Source organism: Mycteria americana, chromosome 2, assembly GCF_035582795.1.
Source record: "Mycteria americana isolate JAX WOST 10 ecotype Jacksonville Zoo and Gardens chromosome 2, USCA_MyAme_1.0, whole genome shotgun sequence".
Classification (NCBI taxonomy): domain Eukaryota; kingdom Metazoa; phylum Chordata; class Aves; order Ciconiiformes; family Ciconiidae; genus Mycteria; species Mycteria americana.
The window spans coordinates 101,451,982-101,471,576 of record NC_134366.1 but is presented as its reverse complement, the minus strand read 5'-3'; the positions used below and the strand labels follow the sequence as shown (position 1 = coordinate 101,471,576).

At 40.2% G+C, this 19,595-nt stretch overlaps 1 protein-coding gene across 13 annotated transcripts in view; it reads right to left on the bottom strand.

Moving 5' to 3' along the window:
- FHOD3 (formin homology 2 domain containing 3) overlaps positions 1-19,595 on the bottom strand; it is a 413,703-nt gene that overhangs the window by 19,756 nt on the left and 374,352 nt on the right. For all 13 annotated transcript variants that reach the window (XR_012774388.1, XM_075494120.1, XM_075494122.1 and 10 more), the window contains 4 exons: positions 13,922-14,112; positions 12,005-12,197; positions 3,709-3,880; positions 1,206-1,367 (listed from right to left, as the gene is read on the bottom strand). Coding sequence is in view for 12 of the 13 variants with exons in the window: in XM_075494120.1 (XP_075350235.1) it covers positions 1,206-1,367; positions 3,709-3,880; positions 12,005-12,197; positions 13,922-14,112 (718 nt within the window). In the remaining variant the exon portion in view is untranslated. The remainder of the gene's footprint in view (positions 1-1,205; positions 1,368-3,708; positions 3,881-12,004; positions 12,198-13,921; positions 14,113-19,595) is intronic.

Here is a 19,595-nt window from a genome sequence, read left to right as displayed (position 1 = left end):
GGAGGTTTATTTGATATGCACAAGCCAACTAGGGCAGTCAGCACGTGCAGAACACCAGAACCTGTGGGGGAGTGGGTAGCAGCAGGAGGTGATGCCACAAAGAGGTACGGCACAGTGTATGACAAAGTAAGACAGACAATCCAGTGTCAGCTCATTTTCTTTGCTTAGAGTCTAGCTCATCTAACCAGAGCGTCCACTTTGCTTTTGCTCTTGCCACATGCAGAAGTCCCTTTCTTAGCATACTGGGGAAAGTGAATATGCTTTCAGCACATGCTAGTTTATAGCAATCACTGCTTATACCAAATGTTTTTGATCACCCACTATGTTAGAATAATTCCACAAAAAACAAAAATCTGTGTGATTTTTTCACTCACTGTTGTTGTCTCCTCTTTGTCCTAACTTCCCAGAAATGCTAAAAAGATGGATGGAAAGGTAGTCAAAAAGCCACATATGGTGAATTACATTAAACACTAAAATCTTGTGTTCTTTCGGTACTTTGCCTTCTCACAGTAACTGCAGTAGTCTCTGCATATAAGGTAAAAAAGAACTAGGAAGGTTATCACCTCTTAAACATTGTATTTAATAAAGCGCAAAATCAAATTGCTCAAACTTGGGTGCTGCAGCTCAGCCCTGCGGCCACACTACACCATTGAAAGACCACCTTAGAAATGTGCTACCTTTTCTTCCCAGTGGAAGTTAAGCTCCTCTATAACCACTTTGCAGCCAAGCAGCAGTAGACATTTTGTTTTCAGGGCTGTGGAAGGATGGTACACAGCACAAGAGAGAAAGATTTTAAGAGGTGAAATCTCTCAAACTACTTTTTGCTTTATGAATAAATTCAGCTACAGATACAACTATTAATCTTGATGCCAGTTCACAGTACCTGCGCAGTCTCCATTTGAGGTCTTGATCTGACTTCTCTATTTACGAATAAGTACTGTCATCAGAGAAGCTCTAAAGCACCATGAAACATTCTTCTTCTCCTACTGTTAAGGACATTTCAACTTCTATAGAAGACAGAGTCATCCACTGCATACGTTGTTTAAACAATAGTAAGAGGAATATACACCAACTATTAAGTATACACTCAAGCTACTATGAACTACCAATGCACACCTGCATACTAAAGGCCTAGTTCCTACACCGGTATACATAAATATTTGCACATTTGCTTATTTTGAGAAATTTAATAGCCATATACTCACATGACTTCCTATTTGCTCGTGACCGCTTCCTCTCTCTAGGCACCGCTCGCTGGCTTGGCACTTGGGTGGCGGACTTTACAATGCGATCCATGATCTCATCTGCTGCGTCATCTGTTGCATTAGGTGAATCGTCGTTGCCAGCGTTCCACGAACTGATACGGCCTGGAAAAGTCCAGAAAATGAATTGAGGGAAAAGAAGACAGAAGTTTCTTGCGTCGCTTTGGTTTTGCAATTGGGTTTTTTTGGGAATTACAGCAGACAGCTCAGTCATCATACTTCAAATTGGCCAAGTAGAAGACTCTGCCTAATGGAGAATATTTCTAAATAATACCCTAGACTCTCTGCTGTATCAGCAGAGACCCGAGAGCTCAAATGCAATTATAACTTTCTATTCCCCTCAGCCTCAAAGTCTTATCCTTGACCATACAACTGGCAAATGTCTGCTAGAGACTGTCTATAAGCCAAGGATTGCTGGAGTGTTGTGTGACCATGTTTCCCTCTGCTCCTATTACACAGAGACTAGAAGACATGGCACATGTTAGAAATTGATGCAAATCAGCAAGACAGGTCTTTTGTACCGAAAGAGAGAACAAATTAATTTCCGAGCATCTGTATCACAGCCTAGTGCAAAGCAGACATGAAAAGGGCAAAAAATGTGGTTTGACATATCTACTTGTCCTTTTCACAATGAAGAATTCACCTTCTCATCACAAAGCTGTATGTGTCCTGGCACAACTGCGTGTGCTCTGTTATGAGCAGAAAAGCAAGAGTCACTGGCAAGCTGAAAAGCTAAATAAGCAATTTTGGTTAAAACCACAAACAAACAAGTGAGCCGTGTCTCCGAACCAAAGGCTCTGGCACTCCTTACTCCACAGAGCTGTGTCAGACACATCTTTGGGTTCCTCCACTACAGACTACTGTTCCGTGTGCTTTTTGTTTTTGAAGGCTAGCGTGCAGCGAGAACACCGACAGCGAGCTTTGCAAAAGAGTGGGTGTGGTAGAATTGCAAGCAGCTAAAAATTCACTGGCGAGGCCACTCCATATCCTGTCCCCAATGTCAATAAACAACAGCTTCGATTAGCACTTTGCTCTGCTGCTTCTCTCCTGGCTCCCGTCAAGAGCAGTTGTACTACGCGAGCGCTCCTGACAAGCTTCTGTCTGGCTCACCCGTCCTCTGCCTCTGCTGTTCTTCAGGGGAACACAAGCTGACTCTCATTATCAGGACTCACTGCTCATAAGCATTCAGCGGATTACTTCAGCTATTCAGCTTGTTGCAGTGCAGCGTGAATTATTTCATCTTTGTACTTTAGCTATTTGACTTGCTTCATAAATTGGGGCTGTGAAACCTCTAAATTAGACAGGATCGTGGTTTCAAGCCTTAATAAAACTACACACACACAGAGACTTAGTGGTGGATGCTCTGGATGTGCTGTCAGTGGTATCAAAAAAGAAACAAGAAAGTGTAAGATATCCAGATGTGAGGGAAAAGAAATACTAGAACAGAAAACTGAGGACTTGAATTTTGGTGCATCACCTTTACTCCAAAATCATCTTCCAGGTATCACGTGTATGGGAGGGGGTGAGGGGAAGACAAAAGAAAACAAACCGGTGAACCCAGTGTCTGTAAAATGATTTAGCATAAAGGAAGTGGTTTAGTGGCCGCTTAAATAAAGAGGTGTACCAGTGAATCATGTCTTGGACAAAAAACAAGGCTATCTCATTGCCAAGAACGGTTGTACCAGTGAGCTCTTCTGTCAGAGTATCAGGTGTTGGAATTGGCGGCGTGGGTCAGGTTTTCATTTTCTCTCTGTCAGCTTTCAGAAATCACCCGTGCTGACATTTGGAAACAGCAAAGCACCGTGGACCTCAGAGAGAGAGGTATCTGTCAGGACAGCAAGGAGATGCGGGGCTGTCCACAGCAGCTTTCTATGCTCCTAGGCTCCACTTAATCCACTAGCTTTGCAGTTTAGCAGGGAGGTGGTTAGAAGATTCACCATCTTTTTCCTACCCTTTTTCCTCTCCCCAGTCATTCCTAAAATGCTGCAAGGCCCTCCTTTCACTTCAATTTGAATTGCTTCTTAATTAAAAAAAAAATTAGGAAAAGCAATTTCTCCTCGCTTCTGTTGAAAATTAAAAGAAAACCACACCATGGATCCCCCATTTTGCCTTCATGATGAGAACAGGAATAAAAATTGGGGTGTTAGTGGGCAGCCACATTCACGGGGGTAGGGGGAGAGGTGCGAATTTTTGCAGGCTTGTACTCCTCACGCCCCCAGACACTACCTTGGCTGTGATCCACGTGTTAAAACTTCAGGCAAATTCTCCTACATCCCCGTGTCCCAAATCACCATCTCCAGTGTGGAAACACCACTGGGGTCTTCTCCTTCCCCTTCAACCATTTCTGCTGCAAGCGCTACGCAAGGGGGCCACGACCTGCGTTTGGGCCACTGTGTGGCTACCGCGCCACAAAAAACGTGGCCAAAAGGAAACTGCTGGCACTTACCTCGGCTGGCCCGGCTTCGAGTGCGGACCCCGAGCACCGTGGTGCTTTCCCCGCCAACGGAGGAGGTCTTCAGCACGGCCTTCATGTTCTCGTGCTCTGCAGCGTCCTCGGCGTACTGCAGCCCCTGGGGCTGGCTCTGGCAGGGGGGCGAGCTGCTGGAGAACTTGCCAGACTGCGGGAGGAAAATGGATTTGTTGTTTTAACAGAAAACAGCACGGAGAATAGGCCGGAGTCTCGACCGCAGATTGCAAGGAGAGAAGTGTCCTTTCGGGCTGGTTTGGAGTGCAGATATTCCCAAACAAGCCAGGCAACAGTTGCTCCTCTCCCAGAGCATGCACCCTGAGCAGAAATAAACTGGAAACAGGGTGACAGCAGGGAGCAGCAGACAGAATCAGAGGAAAACCAGATGCATTAGCTCAAGCCTTATAATTTTGACCTTCTGTCTAAGAGTATAAGGTACAAAGCTTGCTTTGAAACCTTCGACCAGGCTGGGCCTGATCTGGGGTCAGGTATGACACTGAGGTACACTGCATGAGACCCGACACAAATAAGAAATTGCTTTTTCCTGTGCCATCACCTTTCAGTAACAAGGCAAAACTGGGAGAGAGGTCTAGGAAGAGAGACCTTTGCCTCTTGCCTCTCTGCATTGCTGCACAGAAAACTCTCAAACCGGTCTAAGACACAAATACCTACAAGTAACCTTAAAATACATTACCAGTAACGCTGAAAAAATCCCCGGTCCCAAAACACCCAGCCAAATTATTTCATGGCCAAAACACAAAAATTGCAGTCAGCAGTTAGAAGAACAAACAAAACCTTACAAGAGATTTAGGAATCTGCCCTCTGCTTCCCCGGCCCGCCTGTGATTTCCCTGTCACCAGGACTACGTTAACAACAGCAACTACATTAGCTGGGCTCGCACAGCGCGCGGATGCAGCAGCTCCACCGGTTACCGAGAACAGCCGTCTAGAAATGGACTGAAAGAGCCGAAAGGGATACTTTCTAAGGAGCAGAGCTTGCATGGCTGGGCTGCTCTCCCTTCCCAGCCTCTGCCTACAAAGGGCTGCGATGTTGGTGCTCGCTCCACTGCTCCTATCTACAGAAAGGCCAAAGCACATTTAGAATACAGCCCTGGCTGCAGAAAAGACAGGCTCTGTCAACAGCAAACAGGCATCAACAGATAAGAATACCCCTCGGTATTTTCAGTCATATCAGTCCAGCATCAGAAACCGAAGTGTTTTCTTTTTCCTTTTAATCTTTCTTACTCCCACCGAGTCAGCACACTTGAAAGAAGGTGTGCTGCATTCTATTCTTCCTTTGCATAATAAACAACAGTAATTGTCCATTTAACGGTATTGAGCCAGTCAGTTAAAGGGATGCAAACCTGCAGAGCCTTTCTGTCAGCGAACGGTAAACTGGAAGAAAAGACTGGGCCCTACTTTCAGAGCTTTTATCGAGTCCCCGGGGCTGTCAAGACTGCAAACTAAAAATATTTAATCTGGAAATCAATGACAGGATGATTCTATTTTAACATAATGACTTTTTGGGGTAAGATAGCAAGTTAACTGAGTAGCAAAACAATAATCCCTACAAGGCACTGAGCTAAATATACCAGTTTGATATTTGTTTTTGATAGTGAGAAGTTTGTTTTCTTGTTAAAATATTAGCTTGCAACATTTTGATGTGGAAAGTGTGCAAGTGCTAGAGTATCACATGTGAAATTAAAAGACAGAAAAGCATTAGAGAGAAACTTCTATGAAAGTGCATGCCATTTTTGCATTAAGAATACTCTCTTATACACAATGGGTGGTAAAGCTGATCAATACCATCTCAGGAAAAAAGCAAAGGATAAAGGCTTCACATAACTGTTAGTTACTATTCACAACTGTTAGTTACCGTTCACACAGGTTAGTTAAACGTTGGCATAAAAAGGCTAATTCGTGTCATTTTCTTTCTGTGCCCCAAGCTATACAGCACAAATCATCACTGGGGGAGAAGCTCTATAGCCAGAAGTTTTATTTCACTTCCTTAATTTTCAGATGTTGCCGTAGATTAATGCTTAACCCCCAGCCTCTTGAGCAAATGACTGCCATATGAAACAGTGAGCATTAAGCCACAATGTTTATGTTCAGCAAACTGAAGAAAGCTCTAATGCTGAATAAAGAATGCATTGCACAATAGATGCTCCTCAAACGAACAAATTCTTTTATTATGAATATAGCTAGCGCATTATAGTTCTTAAATTATTTATTCACTCCTTTATTCATTTTCAACTTCACCTTCAGGAGCACTTTATGATAAATACATGAACTACTCCATGGCTCACTTCTATGGTGACTGAGGTGTCTTATTCGCAATTCATACAGCAAGGAGAACCATTACAATTTGCTTCGCATCCCTATATCCTGATGCTTTTGAACACTTTATAAAAAATTCCATTTGGACTTACACATCTTAATAATGAGTATGAAATTATCATGGTAATCTGTAGCCCAAGGTAACTGATGATCCCCATAACATTCAGATCACTGATGTTTTGGGTAGTGGGGATATTTTGCAGTTTAGTAAACAGACATTAAGGAAAAGAAATGAGGAAACTGAAAATTATTAAGGCCCCAGATCAGGATATCCTTATTCAAGAGAGCAGGTATGCATATGGTGAAAGCTAACTGTAAAAATGCATTCTTATGATTGAGCCAAAAAGCTATGAGAAAAATGTCATGGTTCATAGTTCCAGTTGAGCAGATGGAGTTGAGCAGTCCGTACTATCTGAGTTAGAAATTAGATGTCACAGCACACAGGGGAGATGGGAATGACATGCTCTTTCAGAGAACCATACCTCAGCATCGTCTTCTTCATCGGTCTGCCACCGGAATCAAAGGACAGGGTGAAGAAGGACAAACAGCAAGATTTAGGAAAGACAGTATGGTCAAACCACGACAGAGTAAGAGGTAACCATGGTACTGTTTATCCAATTACAGGAGAACATAAAAATACCAAGCGTATAAGGAATTAATTCCTTAGACAATCAGCTTGCTTATTTTTTTTTTAGTTAATTGTATGTAGAACAGACTGTCACTGTCAGTAGGATGTATAAAAATGTCCTGATTTTTCTTAGAGAAATTATGAACTGAAACTACCCCTAACCCATCCGATTTCTCTCCCTTGAGTCATGCGGTTGCTTGCCCACTTTTTGCCCTGTGGAAATTGAGAAAGACTCCCTCTCCTTTTTCCAGCTCTGTTCAGCACAGGGAGGTCCTGGCTGCTCTCTCTCCCAGTGCAGAGGTCAGCTTCTTGGCAATTCCTTTTCTCTATGCTTAAGTGCTTGTTTTAATTCCTTTTTTAAGCTGGGGCTTTTCAACTTCCAATTTAACAGAGCACTCAAACCAAATGCTGAGTAGTCTTTGAAGAAATGCTTAAAGTTCTTCAGTAGCTGCCTGATATCAGATCCTGGAAATTAGAGAGATGCAATTATCTTTTGCCATTCAGGGCTTTCATCCTCTGTGACAGCAGGCATGTAAAACTATCTTAACAGTTACACAGCATTAAATGCAATGGGCATATCAAAATATTGTGGCATATGGAGTGTTCTTAAATTTGGGGATTTACAGGGAATTAGCAAACTATTTAGAGCTGTGTTCCCAAATGCCTGGGGAGTTCTTCATTGGGTTGTAAGATGCCCCACATGGCAGGTTCCCGAAGTAAAACACAGTTTCTCAAGCATCTGGGCTCCTTCTTTCCATAATTTTCAGTTTGATTGCTTATAAAATGCAAACATAGCCCAGAAATTGATGCATTTTTTTATTTGTGGGTTTTGTTTTGTTTTTTAGAAGAAGCATTCCACCAATTCTATTCCCCTCCCTAGTGTTACGAATACATATTTTTGACCTTATCTCCATCTCAGCTATGATTTCTGTCTGGGATTGATACATTCTGTTCCAGAAACATTCATCATTAAAAATGAAAGCCTGATTTACTTTGGCCCTCAGCTTAGTTTCAGCACAATCTCCATAAGAAGATTAGCTGTGAGAGTGCTGAGCAGCACATTAACATTACTTTTTAAGGGTATGTTTTATTCAAAGAGTGAGATACTTATTTTTCTTTGGACACAGTGGCACTGACAGAAACACAGGCAGATGTTTTGCAGAGGAACCTTGGCAGGTATGTTCCCTTTACATTAAAAAGATCCATTTGTTTTTTTTCCATCCCCGGGGGGAGGTGCAGGGAGTCACACCGTAAAGCAATTCTTCTGAAGGCGGCCACTGTTCCCTTTTTGGCATGAATAAGAAACAGAAAGAAGAAGAACGGGAAGCAAGAACATACTTGTATTCTAATCCATATGTACATCTATCTAATAAATAAAAGGCAGGAGGAGAGCAAATTAAGCTAAACAATACACAGAAGGCACTCAGGGAAAGGTGAAATAGCAGAGTATACACATTACAAAGAGTGTGCTCCAAACAAAAGTGTATTATATCATTACTTTATATCAAGCTAGATTTTTACAGGGCAAGTCCCAGCTGCTGGCCTTCCTGCCTGTTTAATCTAGCTAAAAGTATTTGCTGTGGACTTGCTTTAAGGGCAATGTACTCCTCTCTGTTTGACTTTGCTCATCTCCAGTACCCGGGGCACTACCATTTGCCTTCCTCCTGCTCTGGGTGGAGAGGGCTCACACCTAGAGCCGCTGTCCCACACCCAAAGCTGCTCCAGTGCACAGGAGGAGCAGTTCACCATCCCCATGATGTTTCCATGTCTGGAGAGCCATCTGCCCCCAGCAAATACTGACAGCAGGACTCAAAGTAGCAAAACAAGTAAATCAAACTTTCGTTTCCCGAGGGAATCTGCTCTCACCCGGGTGTGTGCATTCTGTCTTTTATTTCCTTCTTCATTTCATCATTATAAATACACTAAGAAATATTAATAACTTAGGAAATTTTTAACGTGTAATATTATCAAAAAGCACTGAAAGAATATTGCTATACTGAATACCTCTTGCAGGCACAAGATGTTAATTTTAAGAAAAAAAGAATCACACAGAATCACGATTCTGTGATTCTGTAATTTTAAGAAAAAAAGGCTGCTTGATTCTTCTGTCATCCAATATTGGATGTTGCAGGACAATCTGAGATCTCCCTCTTTCCCTCCCTCCCTCCCATTTTTCCTTTAGGCTAGCATTTCTATGTGGTGGATTTGCCGTCTCAAAATATTATTTCTATTACATAGCAATTTTGGAATTGAAACTCTTAAGTATCGTAAAAAGCAGAGCTTCATAAATCTGGGAGACAGATGCTTATATTACCTACTATTATTAAAAATCATTAAAAAGCTCAGACTTATATCTATAATTGCATTTATTCCCTATTTTGCTTGCTTTTTATTTTTAGTGTGCCTGAAATGAGTGCTATCGTTGCCTAAAGCCAGATATAATGTTACAGAAACTAGGCAATTTTCCCTGCGAAACTGTGGCAACTCACTGTTCTTCCCCCCCCCCCCCCATCTTTCTGTCTTTTGCAGACAACATTCACCAACATTTAAACTGACAGTGCCCAGTCCACTTCAGCTATTAAAGAACATATAAACATAAAGATCGCTGTGGTAAACGGCTGAAAGAAAAACTGGAAATATTCCCCATCGTGTTTCTCAGCCCTACTCCATGTGAGCAGTTGCTGAAGCTGATGCAAGTTCTCCACGCAAGGAGCCAGCAGACTCTCTCCATGCAAAGAGCCAGCACCCCTCTGCCTTCCAAGTCTGCAGGGGGGACCAAGGTTTAAGAGATACGTGCCTTCTCGTTAAGAACTGGGGTGGTTCTGGCTTATTCCTTTCCCATTTTTGCTAAAATCCCTCTTCTTCTGCCTAAAAGCAAGGTACTGTAACGTGGTAAAAATAAGATCCTGAGCAAACTTTCAAAAGGACAGGGAGGTAAATATCAAATAACCGCACAATCCTTCTAGGTCACCGATAGCAGAAATTACAATTCCCCATGACTACTTATTAGAATTACTTTCTACAAAGAGTTTCTTTCCAATGTCAAGATCTTAACTTTCTTCTATCAGTGTTTTGTAACTAGTTGAACATACTGTCAACGCATTACTGATACATCTTCCCTTTCCAATCCCTTCAAATATAAAACACTAAAAACCAAGACCAGATACAAACCACAGCCACAACAAGACTACAATAAAACTCCCCTTTTTCATCATTCTTCACACATAAATATCTTCCATCCTGCTGACTTGGAAACTTGTTTTGAGGTAGACCTGACTTTGAAGTTGTCAAAGGAAGCTGTGACAAATAGTCTGATGCAACTTTAATTCTGATTTACCATGTACTGCAACCAAATGAACAGTAAACGAGGCCGTATTACTGGGCTACAGCTAAAGAGATTTACTAAGTCCTGAAATAACCATATGGCTATACGAATAAATCCCTTAAAGAACATCTCTATAAGGGGAATTTTAAAGAATGTGTTTTTTTACTCCAGCAGGCTTTTTGTTTTTAATAGGACCATTATGTAATTGTAAATTAGTGATAGGCAAAAGATGCTCCCTTTCTGGGGACCTGCAAGATATTTTTAGGTGGAACACTCGCTGTTAGGTGGTATTTAATTCTCGTCAAATCTCAACACTATCTTGAGCTGAACAAGACATCTTCTTCCAATAACACATTTTTCTGGGAAAGGCCTAGCTGCCTCCTTTCTTACATTTTCAGAAAACGGCCATCGTCCCTGGCTCTGCTCCTCACTGCCTTGCTGTCAGCCCGGAGCCTTTGTCTGGTTTGAAAGGGTCCCTTCTCTCCGCTTCCTGAACCCAGCTGCCAGTGATCAAATTTTCTTTCCCCCTCATGTTTCCTGCAGGAACAGGACATAGAGCAAGCTTTCTGTCCTGCCACAGCCAGTTCTTCTGGAGAGATGATACAGAAACGCTACATCATACGGTAGGAAAACAGTAACTCCTTCATGTCTCAGTATTGTTTAAGCTAGTAAAACGTACTGAAGCTACCTGAGGAAATGAACATTTTAATTTACTAATCTCTTAGATTAATGCTATCTTTTAGCTCCTCTAGAATACAGCAGGAAAACCGAGAAGCAATTGAAGAAACTGATCTCAGTTCCCCAGTGGTAGCTTTGAAAATGTGTATGACTATATTATACCCTTCACATAAAATCAGAGCCTCTTCCTTAACCTGAGGCTAGACCAAAAGGAAAATATTTGAGATAATAATACAGGTTTAACATTTTCTCTAGGTGGGGCAGATTTCCAAATTTAAAGAGGATATTGCCAGGAAAGATCTACAAATGAACATGAGTCAATGACTTAAATACAATCTCAATTTGTATCAGTCTCAATACATACATATATTTTGACCCATGTTGCCTGAGCCATAAAACTGTAATCAGCTTAGGGCTTTTCATGCCAAAGACAGGGGTAGCTTCGTATGCAACGAACCACTCACGTCTAATCGAGACTCCAGATTTGGATTGTGAGACAGCTGGAAACTTTTATTAAGTACTGGCACTTCTTAAAACTTTATTTGGATTGAGTCAAACTACATCAACTTAAAAAAAAAAAAAAGATAAAAAAAATCAAGGGGATTTTAAAGCTTACTATGCTGAGAAAACTAATCTTATTTTAATTTATTCTACCAGTATGCAATCATACAGTCAAAACATTTGCAGGGTAACATCTAGTGTAAACATAAATTTGTCTGTTGTTTCAGACCCCCAAAGTAGTCTGTTCCCATAAAATTGGCTGTTCTGTGCTTTAAAGTTAAGAAGAAAGTTGCTGTGCGCGTGCATGCATCTATATATATACACATAAAAATAGATAAAATGCTAAGATTAAAGACTATATTAGAATATTCAAAGATGGAGGAAAAGAAATCAACTTAAATTCGGTTGTAACCACTTAAATGGCTGCAATGGTTCATCATTTAAATCATGTCCTCAATTAGAAGCCTAATTTCTAGGTTTTTTTTCCTTTTTTGTATTCTTGGCTGATCAGGTACACACAGCTCCTGGTGTCTTCTAGATATTTTGGGCACTGTCTGTGCAACACACAGAGATGCTCTTTTTGGATACTTAATTTCAGTTTGTTCTCATTCTATAAATTGGTATAAAGCAAAAAATATACACAGTCAAGAACTTGCAAGTTTTGGCTTCTAAGAGAACAGAGTTCATTACTTACAGCAGAAGACCCTCTTAAGAATAAAAATAAAGAGTAACAACAATTCGTATATGACATTCAATGAAAGAAAGTTTTAAAAATCCATGCTGTGGGAGATACATTTTGCCACTTACATCTGTTATCATTTTCCCTCTGGTCTTGTTTCTTTCCCTGTGGTTAGCTCGTTTCTGTTTTTGCTGCAAAACTCGTTCCCTGGTGGTGCGGTATTCCAGAGCAAATTCGCTAATAATTTTGCAGAACTTATTGATGTTGACTTCACGTATTGCATAGGGAGGATGGCCCATAAATAACAAAAATGAGTGAAACCTGGAAAACAATGAGTTCATAAATGCAAAGGGAAAAAATCTTTATTGATGGTTTCTGGGAAAAAAAAATCAAAACATTTCAGTGAATCCATTTATTACTTTATTAGCTCCCATCGTTTCTTTTGTGCTACAGAATTTTCATGGATGCTTTGCATAACACTGGCATGTTTTATAATTAAAACCATGAAGGTCTAGTCTATGATAACTTCATCCCAGTCCACTTTCCCAGGCTGATGCAGGAGATAAGATGTTTATGGAACCCCATCTACTTTATATGACTAATTTGGCATATGAATGACCAATTTCATTTCAGTTATAGAAAAAATATTTATTACGTTTCAATTCTATTTATTTGTATTAAGTAACTTCAAAGAGGCTGTTAGGATGTTGGAGAAAGTCTAGACAAGAAGAATGCAGATTTACAGGCTAGCAAACACAAGAAGGAAAGAATTTCTGGTTCACAAAACTGACCGTAAAATTATATTATCTACCAAGTACTTTAGTTTGGGATACTCTCAATTCACAGTTTTACTGCTTCTGTGGCATTCAGAGCTTTTGCACTATTTGCAACTTTTACTATTGCTTCTATATTGCATGATTTACAATAGTGCACTGAATGTTTAAAAAGGTATGGGAATTCCTTTTAACTGCATCTACATCCCTGATGATAAAAAATCTTCCCAATCCTAGAAAGATGCAAATACATGGATACAATTTTGGAGAACTATAGTAGTAGTTGCAGGACATAATAGGAAAAAGTTAATATTTTACTTATTTGTACAATGCATATGATAAACACAACAGGAAACTGGTGAATTCACCCCCCTTCCACTGCAATTGGGATTTCTGCTTACTTATGGCATGAAAACCAAGTCATTATGAAAACAAAAGAAGAGCTGAATCAACTTCTCAAGTGTATATCCACAAATTTGGGATCATTTGGAATCCAGATCCTAATTTTGACCACAGCAATTTGGCAATTATTCAGAAGTTGGAAAAATCTCTTAAAATTTCATTAATAAGCAGGAACATAGATAAATTACTCAAATGACTTTCGCTACATTTGTGGATCTAAAAAAAAAAAGCTGAGATGTATTGCAGAATTATCACGAATACGTACATTTCAAAGCACTGCAATTACTGTTAACTCCATTGGATGAAACTAAACCCAACAGCAAGTCCTAAGGAGAGGAATCTTAATTCTGTCTTCTGCTGAATGGGCATAAAACACATTGGTAGATCCTGCAAATAGGAGTGGTGCTGCCTATAGAAGAACTTATTGTACAAGACTCATTTCAACTTCTGCACATGACAAATTTGTCATTAGAACTTAATTTTTTTGCTACAGCTTGTTCTTGTTTATCAGACAGTAAGCCAACCCTCCGCCTCAAAAGCATTCAGGGAAGGACAGAAAATAGAGCAACTTAACCATAAGCTGCTAGCTTTTGAGGAGTAGGAGTTAAAAAGACCCAGTTATTGCACTTTGGGAATAAATGATTGCCTGGATCATTGCTTCTTTTCAGCAGAAATATAGAAACTTTGTGGCATGGGGATCTTTCTGAAATATCATCTATAACAAAGTATGCACCACATACATCCTGGTAACCTTACTTGCTGGAATGTGGATTAAACACTTATAAAAAAACATACCTATGATGTCATAATTTATAATTTTAGCAAGCCATTTATTATCAAGATATTGCTGTCACCAATCTAATTCTGTACCTGTTAATTATTCTTCTATGAACAATCTTCAGGATTATGATTCTTTCTGCACAGTCTTTAAGGAACTCGGACATTTTTTGCTTTAGAGTTGGCTTCATTTCATGCTTTGCTATAGCCTTAAGGTGATCCCATGATGCTTTGCACCGTCTTTCCATCTGACACAAGTTTTCCTGGAGTTGTTCAAAGTCAACCTGAAAAAAAAGAAAAGAAAATAAAATGTAACACTTTAAGCAAAAACACTGCAGTAGTATCCTTGAATATCTGAACAATGCAATGTATGTATAAGAAAGGTTCAATGTAGTGGCAGCACAACATTAATTCACATTATTAATTAGTACTAAATAATTAAGAAATAGCTTTCTCTGTTGCACTTTGTCTAGACATGAAATGTTAGTAAGGAAAACTGAAACCAAAGAAATACCCATATACATATATATTTGGTTTTAGTCTTGGAGGCCTAACACCTAAAGAAGGGACAATAAAATATCGTGATGTGTTTTTTCCCTTGCTAATAACTTCATGCCTGCACCAAGCAACTGCATGACTCAGTTATTTCTGAGGTAATACAAAACTTTCTCTTTTTCTTAATCCTTTTCTCTACTACTCATAGCTTTTTATACCCTGTTTACTGCTCACTGTTGTACCCGGCCAACACTTCTCCAATTTAGGAAGCACTTGGATCTATTCCTTAGCCATGCACTGACTTGTTAATAGATGATCTACTTCTAATCACAAAATTCATGGGCCAGAATTTTTTAAAGCTCTATTGAAAGTAAGTGTTATTTGGTGATCTCAGCACTAACTTGCACCCTTTGATATACAGTACGAATTTGCTGGCTTGTAACAAGATCCTATAACGGCTTTGAAAGTCTCTCAACACAGTTAAAATAAATGACTGCATCCTACAGTAACATGCATCAGGACAGAAGCCAACACATTCCACAGAAGGTGAGAGAGAACTTCTCCTTTATTCATCAACCAAAAAAGGTGTTCAAACTGCAATGGTCTACAGAAGACATTCAGGATGCGTTGCTAACAACTGGACAAAGTGCATTAACGACCCAGTCACAGCACACAACAGATGAAAAAAGTGAAAGTACCCAACATGTTCTTGAATTCTGATGAAAGGAAAAATTTATTCTATAGTACCCCTTCACACTTCAGATGAACTGCAGCTATAAAACACAGATTTAGCTCTCAGATTCTAAACATGTCACTGTTTGGGATGGTACTCCAGTTAATTCCTTGATGCTAAATGAAAACCAGTGTCAGAGAGACGTTTTAGTTCACTCTTTTTAGCTGTGTGCAGCACCCACTGCTGAGACCTATACTAAGGACAGCCATAAGAAATGCATTATTATTAGAAGCTCCTGGTATTGATTTGATTTGTTTTTGCTGTGATTTATAAAGTGATGAATTTTTCCTCTTCACAAGGAAATAAAAACATCCTTTGATCCATTCTGCTATTCAGAAAAGCCCTGCAGGCAGAGCAGCTGTAGGGTTTTTGTTTTCCTTATATCCGTATCAATGCATATGGTTTGTTTTTTTTTTTTTTTTTAAAAAGAAAGTCTTTTCCAGGTCAGTATTTTCACTGTTGATGATAAACACATTGCTGCTTTCCATAGATGATATATCTAAAACACACATGGGGAAAAATACTACCATTCCTATTAAGAAAAAAAGCCAAGAGGAGGCATTTCTAAGTCTTACTGGTAAGAATTATCCAGGCTGGTTGGGGAAGCCTGTCAGCCCCTGCAGCAGAGAAATTTAATTTTATGACATTTTATGACAGCTTTCACTGAAAACAGAACAAGTTTTAATCCACCCAAAAGCCCTGAGGTTCAAGCCTGTAGGGGTTCAGGAGACATCTCTGGAGAACTGCATACCTGCAGGGAAAAGATGTGGCAGGTCTGGCTAAGGGATGCACAGGAATCTTTGAGCACCATCAAAAATTCAGATCTCTGGGGAAATCCTAAGGAGACTGCAGCAAGGAGAATACCACCTGAGCTCGCCTGGAATAAATCTCCGTGGAGCACAGGTGGCTCTGCTGAGCAGAAGCTGTAAACTCCTGCAAGGAGTAAAGCAGGAAATCCAATATAGGATAACGTGTCTGTGAATTCCCCACATGCAAACCGTCCTGTGCCCACAAGAATGTGACAAACCTTCACGAAATCTAAAATCTTCTGGCTGCCAGCTCTCCAGAGTTTGGTCACTTGTTTGTAGGCAGAAAGGAATACACTTACAGAAAAATATCCATGTGTGAAATGTTAAAAGCCAAAATTTTTCAGACAACCATGTACCCCCACCTGATAGTTCATGAAGTGCTATTTTACTAGTGCAAATTTTGCAGGCAGGCACAGAATCCATTGCATTTCAGTCTGCTCTAGGTCTTACATGCAAGGAGTTAAGTGAAGCTTCTTCACATGCGATATACCATACAACATCCCTTTCCTCTATCCAAGGTGTGGAAACTGCCTCCCAACAGAGCACCAGAAAACAAAGCTAAGTCTTCAGATCTTTCTAAAAAACCCAAGCAACCAAACAAAAAGACTAGCATTCATCAGCCTGCTGACAAGATTTTTCCTATTAGATCTCGCAGAAGTGAGATTTAAATGTGCAGGCTGGATCAGCTCAAAGGGAAAATTCTGAAGTTAAAAATATTTGGACTCTTCTACTAAATGTATCAAAACATTTGATAGTTTGCAGCTTTAGAGTACTACCTGCATGATATTTCAAACCACAGAAAACAAGCTTCCCCCTGCCCCTTTTTCTCCTACCAGCAATAGCACTAAAGTGATGCTCTCCCATGGGAAACAGTACAGTGTGACAAGCACATCGCCCTCACTCTATCTCCTCTCTCCTTAATTTACATACCTTGCCCTCATGTTTCCTCTGCTATCCCCTTTTTTTCTTCAGTGCTCATGTTCAGATAAGAAATTGGCCATAAACCTTGTAGCACAGTAAAGCTAAAGACCCACTGACCACTGATCTTCTAACTGGACTGTCCTGCAATTGCAGACACTGGTACACAGGATCCCGGCCATGTGTTTTTCTAGGCTAGTGGAATATAATATCCAGGTTGCCTGCCAGCAATTAGTGTATCTTAAGCGTATCTATCAACCCCCCGGAAGACTGGCTTTCCATGGCTATCTGAAATAGCAGCACGTATTATTAACCGATAAAATACACCAAAATCCTGTTGGAGTAATATGCTCTTATTCTGCAAACTCTTACATTTTCTAAGCCTTGTAATGTGTTGGAATATTAACCCAGACAGACAGCTACTAATTCCCTTAATTATGAGCGCCATATTCCACTGAAAAGCAGGATCCTGAGGAATTGGACATCCTCAGATTCTCTTCTCTCTTCACCGTGAAGCCAAATGCATCATGGACACGAAGGAGCTTTTATCATATTCTAAGCAGCAGCAGCAGCAGTCCAACGACTATGTGTCCAACAAGCCTCTCCATTTTATGCATGTTTGTATCATGAAACACCAGATACTTGCATCAGTGGAAAATGTAAGTAAAATACAAATCCATCTGAAAAGCAACAATTTAGCCTCACTTTAACTGAGGTAACCGACCATGAAAGATGAGCACAGTGGTCCAAACCTAGATCTAATATTTGTGCACAAATTTGTAAATGTAGTCACATTGTTTAGCAATATCCTTGTAATTTCCTTTTTTTGGTCATTTTTGCTGTTATTGTTGTTCTGTTTAGGATGTCTTCTAACACTGAAAGTGTTATATACAAATATAACAGTAACGATGATAAATGATCCCCCAACTATGTGTTCCTGTGATAAGGAGAACAAGAACTTGTGTGGAGTAATAACGACAATTATTCAATCTAACATGCATAAAGGAAACATGAAAAGGCATATATAATACCATACCACATCCCTGGCAGTCCATGCAGCATTCCCAAGGGAAGAAAGATTGCACCTTTTCATTTATGTGTTTATTTCCAACGCTTTACTATGAGAATTAATGCTGCATGATGGTAGAAAGATGCGATTCTTTTCTTTTTTCATTCTTTCTTTCTTGAAAGGAAAGATGCACCAATTCTTGCCCACAGCTGGAAGGCCATGCTGGGACTAAGGAGGAATTCAGGTGAGTTTCGCATGACGCTGTGGCTCCAGGAGACCTCAGCATAGGAGGTGCTCAGACAAGAACCGCTGCGGCGTTATTTTATAACTATGCTCCACCGAATAAAAGGAAGCAAAAATCTGAAATGGTCATTACAGCTTTCTCCCTGGGTAGCTGTTGTGCCCAACCCCAGGCTTTAGAGGAAGGTGGTAACATACATTCTTCTTCTTCTTCCTCCTCAACTCAGTTCACGTGTGTGGAAAAGACATGGAGCTTGCTGGTCCTGCTCACTGTTACCTTCTGCTACAATTTTAAAAATAAATCTTTTTTTTTCCTCAGGCAAAAGAACGAGCAGTCTTAGGCTGTTATGCAAAATAAAAATTACTTTTCTTTCAGACACTGTGTAATGTTTATTTGCATTTGTAAACCAATTTAGAAAAAGTAACTTTCTAAATGCTCCTGGGATATATTTGATATATTCCTCCTTTCTCCTGCCAGGTTTCTCTCCATTCACAACCACATTAGCTGAAAAATATTCAAACTATTTGTTAGTTATCTGTGAAATCTCCTGCTAGGCCCACTGTTCAGTCTTCTGAGAAGTGCCTTTGTAGACACTGTTGCATCAGAGGGGAATAGCCGGAGACAGTCTATCCAAATAGGATTTAAAGACTAGTTTACGTGACACAAGGCCTGCAGGATCAGCCTCATTCAAGAGACCATTGCTGTAAGTCACTAATGGGCAACTTAAAAAAAAAAAAAAAAATATATTTTTCAATTTAATGCACCACCATATTTTGCACAAAGGACACTCAGACCAAGAATAAAACCCTCCCAACCACACGCCAGTGATGCCAGCACTCATTTTAATCCCTTTATATCATTATTTATTGCTTGCTACCATACTAACAGATGATTCCGCCATGAACAATGACAGAAAAAAGAATTCTACCAGGTTTCTCACTTCATTGGGCTGAGACTTCAATATTGTACGATACACCTACTGCCCAAATGACTTCTGTTCTCGCTGGTGTTCACCTGACTCAAAAACTACCACCACCACGTGGCTCAGCGTTTACTTCCCTGCCTATCAAGGTTCCATGAACACTGGTCCTTTAACAGACTTACTTTTTCCAAGTTCAACTCCATGTCTTACATCCAGTATCACCTCCTGTGTATATAAGTTCAATACTTTCTAATTCATGAAATGCTAGACCATGCCCCAGGCATTCAGGCAGGACGTGTATCAGGGAGCCTTTCTGATCTTTGGGTTGGGATGTTATTTCTCTGTGTGGCCACAAATATCTCATGGCAACACAGAAATTGGACTCTTATTATTTGTTGAGGGAGAGGAAGAGCTGCTTTGAGGTGACATTGGGAATTAAATGGGTTGGCTCAAACCTAAAAGGGCTTCTGCTGTGTATTCCCTAGGGCAGCATATACAATTCCAGGTATGCATTGCCATGCACAGCAAACAACTGTAGCCGCTGTGAGATAACAGGTCATTTTTCTTCAGCATTCCCCCAGCTGGAATGTGCTTTACACACACATTTCCTCTTCCAGCTAAATCTCCTCTAGTCTCTGGG